General features: G+C 48.1%; 1 protein-coding gene across 20 annotated transcripts in view; it reads right to left on the bottom strand.

Moving 5' to 3' along the window:
* The window catches only part of LOC116851799 (ephrin type-B receptor 1-B), a 136,101-nt gene that overhangs the window by 10,893 nt on the left and 116,113 nt on the right, over window positions 1–9,095 (bottom strand). For 4 of the 20 annotated variants that reach the window (XM_032831602.1, XM_032831593.1, XM_032831592.1 and 1 more), the window contains exons 4-15: window positions 8,186–8,471; window positions 7,331–7,867; window positions 6,751–6,911; window positions 6,205–6,469; window positions 5,817–6,005; window positions 5,632–5,743; window positions 5,331–5,401; window positions 4,688–4,705; window positions 3,826–3,891; window positions 2,410–2,586; window positions 1,790–2,259; window positions 1,215–1,552 (exon numbers count right to left, since the gene is read on the bottom strand). In XM_032831602.1, the coding sequence (XP_032687493.1) occupies window positions 1,215–1,552; window positions 1,790–2,259; window positions 2,410–2,586; window positions 3,826–3,891; window positions 4,688–4,705; window positions 5,331–5,401; window positions 5,632–5,743; window positions 5,817–6,005; window positions 6,205–6,469; window positions 6,751–6,911; window positions 7,331–7,867; window positions 8,186–8,471 (2,690 nt within the window). The remainder of the gene's footprint in view (window positions 1–1,214; window positions 1,553–1,789; window positions 2,260–2,409; window positions 2,587–3,825; window positions 3,892–4,687; window positions 4,706–5,330; window positions 5,402–5,631; window positions 5,744–5,816; window positions 6,006–6,204; window positions 6,470–6,750; window positions 6,912–7,330; window positions 7,868–8,185; window positions 8,472–9,095) is intronic. The other 16 variants (XM_032831605.1, XM_032831595.1, XM_032831610.1 and 13 more) reach the window with 14 other exon arrangements.

Raw genomic sequence — 9,095 nt, forward strand, 5'->3', positions numbered from 1 at the left:
AGAGAGAGAGAGAGAGAGAGAGAGAGAGAGAGAGAGAGAGAGAGAAAGAGAAAGAGAGAGTGAAAGAAAGACTCAAATATGATGATTTAATGACGTATATTAAACTCCTTTCTCTCCCTCTCACGCGCGCGTGTGCTAGAAACTATATATTGAGGTGGCGTAGGTGCAGTAAAAGTGAATTTTGACAGACCTTACTTGGGAGGATTGAATAACAGAGAGAAAGAGAGAGAGAGATACTCAAAACAAAAATTAAAAAAAAAAATCAAACGATGAAGTTGAAAGAAGAACCAACGAACAGAAGCAAGTGCGAATAACGACAGTCCAGTATGTGTGCCCGCTTCCAGTAATGCCAATCAGGTTGATGTTGATATCACGACGACGATGACGATGACGACGCGAGCATGAGTATGCAATGTAATGCTGCCGACACACGGCCTTTCTTTCGGTAACACATACACGGACACATGATATATAATGCGTGTACGATCGTGTGCTTGTGCGGAACATCGTACAGCAATGAGCCACCACAATTGTCAAAGCCCATTCTAAATAGCACAAAAAGAAAAACGGACATAGCGTGGATACGCGTCTCGGCGAGTAACGGAAATAAGCTGGCTGATCAGCTCTGTCGAGAGAAATTAATTTATGGACACGATGTCGTATTATTATTACTCACGCATAGGCATGCGACGTGATACGCGAATTAAGGCGCGAGATGACTCAACGGGATGTAACGTGAGGAAACGGAAAAAGATAACGTTCGATGTAAGAATGAGACCAGCTATTTGCGAGAGCGTGCGTTCGAAGCACTCGAAGCGAATTCATTTCCTCCGCTGTACGCCGATCGTTTACTTTACTAAGCATTCTCCGTCGTTTGATTCCCGTCGAGTGATATTTACGAAGCCTGCACTTTATTCTACATTGAAATCGCGACACAGACTCCCTGACGTCACGTTTCTCCATTACTAACACGTTGACTGCCGCATTGACCGCCATGTTAATTGTACGAATTTAATTGAAAATCAAACTAGCGGAAATACAGTAAATAATGCAAGACGCGGGTATCTTTATTCTCACCGTTGAGATCGACACGGCATTCAACGTGCTAATAGATCTTAAGAAGAGCATCTTCTATCGCGTATCAGCTTCTGTTGCTCGTTTATGCGGTTACTTGTGGGCGAATCGGTGAACGAGTGGGACGTGTGTGCCTTTACCTGTTCTGAGCGATCTTTCTCAGCGTGTCCGGGCTTCGTATGAGCTTGTCCAGAGTCTGCGTGAGATTAGCAAAAGTGGGCCGATGGGTGCGCTCTTTCTGCCAGCAATCGAGCATCAGCTGGTAGATCGCCTCTGGACAATCCATCGGCGCTGGAAGCCTGTAGCCCTTCTCGATCGACTTGATTACATCCTGATTCGACCAGTTCCAGTACGGCCTCTCGCCGTACGACATCACCTCCCAGCACACGATGCCCATGCTCCAGACGTCGGAGGCGCTCGTGAATTTTCGGAACGCTATCGCCTCCGGTGCTGTCCACCGCACTGGGATCTTCCCGCCCTGAAGATGATTGAGATGAGATTAATTAATGGGAGACACCAACAAGATGCTCATGAACGTGCTGCTTTCCTAAACAACACAGACTTTTAAAAAAACATCTTAGAGGCCCTAAAAGATGCTTGAAAACAATAGGTTGTCTTTTAGACATCTCTAAGATGTCTTTTGAAGAATGCACTGTCTGTTGCTTTCCAATTGATTCCGAACTGATCTAAAGAGTCTGTCGGATTTGTCGCTCACCCTGGTGGTATAAGCTCCCTCCGTGGCGCTCTCAATCTCCCTGCTTAGTCCGAAATCGGCGATCTTGCAGACCAAAGCGGCGTTGACCAATACGTTCCGCGCGGCGAGGTCGCGATGCACGTAGTTCATTTCCGCGAGGTACTGCATGCCGCTGGCGATGCCTCGCAGCATTCCCACCAACTGCAGCACCTGGAACTTGCCGTCGTTCGCGCGCAAGAAGGTGTCCAGGCTGCCGTTCTCCATAAACTCCGTGATGATCATCACCGGATTGCTCTTAGTCACCACGCCTTGCAGGAATATCACGTTAGGGTGCTCAAACTGACCCATTATCGACGCCTCCGTCAGGAAGTCGTTACGGGCTTTGTCCGCGGAGCCTGGCTTCAAGGTCTTTATTGCCACGTCAATCTCCGTCCGTCCGTCCGGCGGTAATTTCAACTTCCCTCGGCAGACATCGCCGAATTCACCACCACCTACGGTCACAAAAGACAGAGAGATAGTCGCCAAGAATGTAATCAGGTCCTACACGTTCCAATTCTAACGCGGCTACATCAACATCGGTGTGTTATCGCGGCAATAATACATGTCGATAACCGTCGGCGAGAATAATACGCAAAGCGTACCTATGATGGCCTCTATCGTGATGTATCCGGCGTCGATCTCACGGGCGAATTCTCGTACCGCCTGATTCGGGTCCTCGTAGGTGTGAGGATCCACGTAGCTCCTCGCACCTGCACCGCCTGTGCCGCCTGCGCCTGCCGCGGCGACCCCCACTGCAGGTGTGAACAGCGGCGTGGTCACTGCAACGTCACGAAAACAGAGTTCATTATATTAACACGAGGGCCGGTGTGCGTGCGCGAAATTTTGATTGCGGAAACTTTAGAGACCGCGCGCCAGACATTCGCTCTAATCGTCGGCCAACCGTGTCATCCCGCACAAAAAAAAGTAACACTCACACTCATTCGCTCTCGTCAGCGAGTTTAAATTTCCACAAAAAAAGAAAACAAGAAAACCAAAAGATTAGACAAGACACAATCAAGAAAGCCAAACGCAGGTGGATTCTAAAAGTGATAAATCTCTCCTCTCTCAGTCTCATAATTAGCGAAAGAGTCGTCATTCTCTCCCTCCCTCCCTCTCTTTCTCTCTCCTTCTTTTTCTTTCTTTCCCTCCCTCTCTTCCTTTGTCGCTTCTCTGTGTTCTATCTTAGAATCTGGTCTGTTTTCATGTTCGAGCCGAGACCGGTGTATCTATGTACGCTAAAAAGTAAACGCGCATAGCCAATCAACACATGCCAATCAACGCACGATTTTTCGCATGCCCGTATGCCGAAAGTATCGATCGTCCGAGCGATCGTTGCGACACATCCGTAAAGTTCAGTGATCAACGCCCCGGACGCTCGAGATGATTCCCGTGTTCCCTCTCTTTCATTTCTTCTTCTTTCTCGTTCAAATTGCTACTTCGCTACCACTACTTTTGCTTTTGGTATACACTATTCTTTCCCTCGGTTCCCACTCGAATCGTCTCATTGCGTCCGAGCGCTTTCAACAGCGTATCGAGGTAAGAAGAGAAAAGCGATCGCGGAAAGCACGATCTCACCTGAGAAGAGAAATAAATAATCGGAAATGTAAAAGAAAAAAACTGGATGCAAGAGAACGTGATGCAATTGCGTGCGAGACACGGGGCCGCGGCATGCTTATTTACTTCTTTTCCGAACTTCTCATCCATATCGCACAACTAGGACAGTGAGTAGAAAGAACAGAGAACGGAGTGCTAGCGTAAAACTAAAGCGAAATCATAATCGTATAATACGTGCAGAACTCGGAGTAGTGAGTGTACGAGAGTGTCGGTGCGCGAGTTTCAGGTCAATATTTTAAATTTATCTCTATCGTTTATATATTGACTTTTTCATATATATATATATATATGTGTGTGTGTGTGTGTGTGTGTGTGTGTGTGTGTGTCGTTCACGGATATGTCCGCGCGTTTTTTCTCGGTCGAAGAACTTTGGCCGGAATTTTCTTGGGAAACAAAGGACTTACGCGAGGACTTGCTCTTGTTGTTGGTATGGGTTGTCACAATCGGTGAACTGTCCATTTTGCAGTGCACTGTGAACAACACAACAACCAACACACTAATTGACAAACAGCAAAACAAAAACGAAGCGGCGGGTGTTCGATGATGAATCTTTTTTTTATTCTCAATGAGCGTAAAAGCGAGGAACGGCAGAAATCAATAAAAAAAAAAAGACGATTTAACCGCGACCATTGTAAATGTGTGATTGAATTCACTGTTCCCGATAATCAATAATTAACGCGTTGACTCGAAAGGGAAGAAGCGGTAAAAGATATATTTTCTCCTCAATTCGTACATAGAGTTTCGTCCTTTCCGCATACACATGTTTGTCGTTTTTGTTCTTTCGTGAATTGTGTCGAATGTAACGAATGCAAGTCTAAAATAAGCGCATACAGTAATGACATCGACACACTGACAAATGATACGCATGCAATTAATACGCAACGTACAAACGATGCGACACAATGAACATACGCAAGCACAATGCGTGGGCACGCACAATGTTTCTAAAAAGTGAATTCGGTCATGTACAAAATTGTTCGGCGCGCACGTATGCGTGTATACATGTATAACGTATTGTTCGTTTTAGCGTGCACATATGTGTGTGTGTGTGTGTGTGTGTGTGTGTGTGTGTGTGTATGTGTAGGAATGTGATGTATGTGGTGATACGTGTGTGTATATTTATGAATGCGTGTGCAAAAGCGCAAGTCTGATCTGTTCGAAAGTGTTTTGAACGTTTTGGAGAGATGCATGTACAGGGGTTGCAAAAATAATCTACACAAAACTGAGTTCCTAGAAACAAAACTTGAGGTGTTGGAGAAGACTTACTGTAGGTCACAACTAGTCCTGTAGTAGCAGGCGATTGTGTACATTGTTTCATTGGGTTTTTCATGGATTTTTTCATGGAGGCAGGTTCGATAGATTAGGGGAATCGCACATGAAAAGAAAGAATCGAAAGAATTTGGTTAGAATAATGGCACTTAGGCAGCGGGCCAGATCGTGTGAATTTCGGTCGAAAGCGATTGTTTCTCATTTTACGTCCCTGTATATCGCGGGTATCTCGGAACCCGACTGCTTTCTCTCTTTCTCTTTCTCTCTCTTCGCTCATATATATATTTTTTTTCTCTTTACGGACGAACGTTTAGCTATCTGTCTTTTTCTCTCTCTCTCTCTCTCTCTCTTTCTCTCCCTCTCTCATCCGCAAAAAAATCTCTATGGTACGGGGGAATGTTTAAACGTAATTGTATAACGTGGGTCTGTCTGTATACGAGGGTACAGTTTCGACACTTGCTGGATCTAAGGGGGGTGTGGGGCGGCGAGGGGGCCAGTGATACTCCAATATATTAGTCACAAGACACGATTAGGCGCAATGAAACAACTATGAAAAAGGGGGGCGGGGATGATAACAGTAGCGAATAGTAAATCTTAAAGAGAGAAAAGCCGGTGCCGTCTCGGCATCGGACGAACGTACCTTCGCCGTTTCTGTACTCCAGGGTGTCGCAGTCGCTCGGCTGCTTCTTGTTGCACTCGTCCGAGGCCCTGCTGCATCGAAATCGTATGATATCAGTTGCATTCAGAGCGGAATAACTGAAAAGCAGCAACTTGACGCGCGCCCGATAAGCAGGCACGCACATTTCGATAATTCGCGCCAGCAACGGGCTGCTGTATCATCAACGTGCCGATACTACAGTTTGCAATTACGTAACCGAAGACAACGTCTCTCACGGACGTGCTTTCTTTTATTAGGTGTACTGAGAGCGTGATTCAATTACCTTCTGAGGATCAGTACGGTCATGATGATAATGATCACGAGGAGCACGACCACAGCGACGATCGCCCCTGCGATTATTCTAACTTGCATGTTATCGTTCTCGCCAACGTAGTCTGCGTAAATGCTCACATTAAAGATACGGCTCGGAGGATTGCGAAATGTATCCGAATGCCGCTCACCACTTACCTAGACCCATCGCGTGGGGTGTCTTCTTAAATACCACCGGCGTGTACTCGCCCCAGCCGCGGGTGGTCTTGGCGCGAACCTGTATCGCGTAATCCGTAGAAGGCTTGAGACCTTTGAACGTGGCGGACAGCTCGGACGTTTGAATGACGGTTGCATTAGTGGCGTCGTCGTAGCGCGGGTAGCACCTCACTGTGTCAGAGATATCGAGACGATTATAATCCCTTTCCCTGTGTTGCTGCTGCCGTTGCTGCCGTTCCCCTCCCCTCCCGTCCCCACCCTGCAGCAGCCCTTGGCGCGATCAAGGGACAATTTGGAATTGATCCCGTCGTGAATCACAGCGTGTCGTAATATGCACGTGGCCGTAAAAAAGTGTATCGACGCGACTAACCTTCGTATCTCTCCACGAGATCGCTGTCCCCGCCGACTTCGATGACCGGCGCGTCCCAACTGATACTGAGCTCCGAGCTCTTGACGCTCGTGATCCTAACGTTGCTCACCAGACTCGGCACACTCGCCTCCGTGGTAACGGTGATGTCCACGTATTCCGACTTGCCGGCCAACGACGATACTCCGTTCTCGGCGAAGACTTGGAAGCGATAAGTGGTCACCGCGTTCAGACCGGTTATCGTGATCTTCGTATCGTTGAAGATCTCCTGCGTGGCGAAAATCAAAGCGGCTCTGCGTCAAGTCTCTGACCCGAGAATAGCTCTCTCTCTCTTTCTCTCCCCCTTTCTACCTCTCTTTCTCTCTCACACACATATTCTTTCATATATACACACACACACACACACACACACAGATACTCACTCACTTAGATAGTAGCGGTAGTCGAGTAGCCGACTACTACTACTACTACTACTACTAGTAATCTCTACAGCTGCAAGTAGCCCGTGCATGCTCGTATACGCGTGTTATGACTTTGAAGGAAACTCACGGTATTGGGAATGTACTTGACGCCCGTGCTGCAGGCGTCGCACACTACTCTGTAAGTCGTATCGAACCTGCCACCCTGCATGTGCGGTGCGTTCCAGGAAAGGATCACCGTGGACTGATCGACAAAGTTGACGGTCAGGTTTTGCGGCGCCGAAGGTGGTTCTGCAAGAAGCATGATTCTTCAAGATTTTCGTGGAACGCAATCTCCCAAATTTTTTCTCCTTCTTTCTCATCTCCTGCCTTCTTCCTCGGACTATATGCTATATCCATTATATTAAACAGTTAATGCGCTCGCACATTGGGAAATTTGTCTCCTTAATAAATAGTGGTAGATAGTAACAGATCATGGATATATTGACGGACTTTCGTTACTTCTCTTTACACTTGACTCACTCTCTCGATGATTGAAAAATTTTAATATTTGTATTCTTCTAAACTACAAACTCGAACAATTATTTCATATTTCTAAACTTCCAAACTAAGACAGAGTATTGAATTCTAGTTTCTCAACTGAAAAGTTGTGATTCGAGGTTGAATGATTGGCATAAAGGTCGTTTAAGCTTGGTCGGAACAATACTTACGCGTGCAGGGCATGTTCTTGGGATCTTTTTCCGCTCGGTAATAGCTCGGGTCGCAACGACACTCCGTGAAACCGTAATCGGAGGCTTTGCTGTGCTCCGGACAAGGCTCGCAGATTTGGGAGCCCGGCTCGTGCTTGAATTTGCCTATCGGGCACTCCTTGCACTCCTGCTTGTCCTTGTCGGCCTGATAGCCTGGCTGGCAGTGGCATCCGCCAGTGGGAAGGTACCACTTTCCGTCTCCCTTGCAGAGGTAGATCGGATTGTCGATTTGGACGGCGTTGGCGACGCAAGTGCCGATCGTCTGCTCGATAAAAGTGACCTCGCGACCGGTCGGTGTAGCCGGGAAACGGGCGAAGTTCATTGAGACCTCTGGACAGCTGATGTAGTATACCTTGATGGCCAAGATCGATATGCAGGCGCCCTGATCACGAAACGCGAAGTAAACGCCCTTCTTCGTCACCGGTATCGATTTCACCTCTGTGTTTATCACCACCTCGGTGTTCGTATTGAATCGCCCTTCCCCCGCGGCTATGCGACCTGCAAATGTCAGATCATCGCTTTGGAAGAGCCGTCCCAGATCTCAAACGGGAACAGGAGACACACGCGGAAAATAAGAACTGTATCAGCCGCATAATTTCAAGGTTCACCCTTGGAATTTCTCTCCCGACGAATTACCGTTTCCACACACACACACACTACGTGTTCCCATCTGCGCGCCTCGTGATATTTCTTTTTTCGAGGTACGCAAGCGGTCAATCTGTTAAACCTGTTTTTCTCGGGACGCTATCCCACCGTTCTCTCCCTCTGCGCGGGGCGAACTCTTCAATTTTCACGCTTTATTACATCACCACTCACCGATAAGTTTGTAACTGTCCGGCTCCCACGGAGGCGGCTCCTTCGTAGCCGCGTCGAACTCGTAGTAGAGCAGACTGAAGGTCTCCTTACAGCTGAGAGCGTTCCCGGGGAACAGCGAGCAGTCGCGGGTCGTGAATTTGATTTCTATGTACATGCGGTTCGCCGGGCCCCTCTCCACGAACGGCGTCCACAGCCAATTGTTCACGTTGTTGTACGCCACGTCGCACACCACGTAACTCCGCCAATTGATGCCCTTGTCGAAGTTCGTGAAGGACTCCTCCACCCACTGTAACAGAAATACGAAAGACGAGAAATGAAAAGAGTGCCCTCTTGTACGATGATCTTTTCTTTCTTACTTTCTCGACTACTTGTCGATTACGACTAACGAAATCGGCCATTAGCCGATGTAGACTCGAGAGTGACAAAGTCTCTCGAGTCCTCGCGTCGAGGGCAGTTCGGCACTTGAGACTCTAACCTAGTTCTCTGTGTCGCCATCGAGGGCGAGGAATCGCTCTTCCGTTGTCGCCGTCACCGTCATCATCGCCGTCGCCGTTGTCGCAAATCGACATTGGCCGTAGCGTCCGTTCTACCTCGGTAAATGACGAGGCGGAGAGCCCAGGTCGTCGACTTGCGACAAACAGACCGCAAGGAATTACCGGCGCGCGTTACCATTAGTTTTATTGCCCCCCTCGGCTCTCGGGCTCGTCCCGAGGAGCGACCACAAAAAGTTCCGACCGGGGCAAGAAGGATCCATCGTCGTCGTCCTCGTCGTCACCTGAACACCTCTCTTTCTGTCCTCCTTCTCCTCCTCTTCCTCACATACATACACACACGCTCTCTCTTTTCCCTCGCCTCCTCTCTCTTCCATCCTTCTCTCTCTCTCTCTCTCTCTCTCTCTCTCTCTCTCTCT

Source organism: Odontomachus brunneus, unplaced genomic scaffold, assembly GCF_010583005.1.
Source record: "Odontomachus brunneus isolate Ranch 3 - 2012 unplaced genomic scaffold, Obru_v1 Obru_scaffold_191, whole genome shotgun sequence".
Taxonomy (NCBI): Eukaryota; Metazoa; Arthropoda; class Insecta; order Hymenoptera; family Formicidae; genus Odontomachus; species Odontomachus brunneus.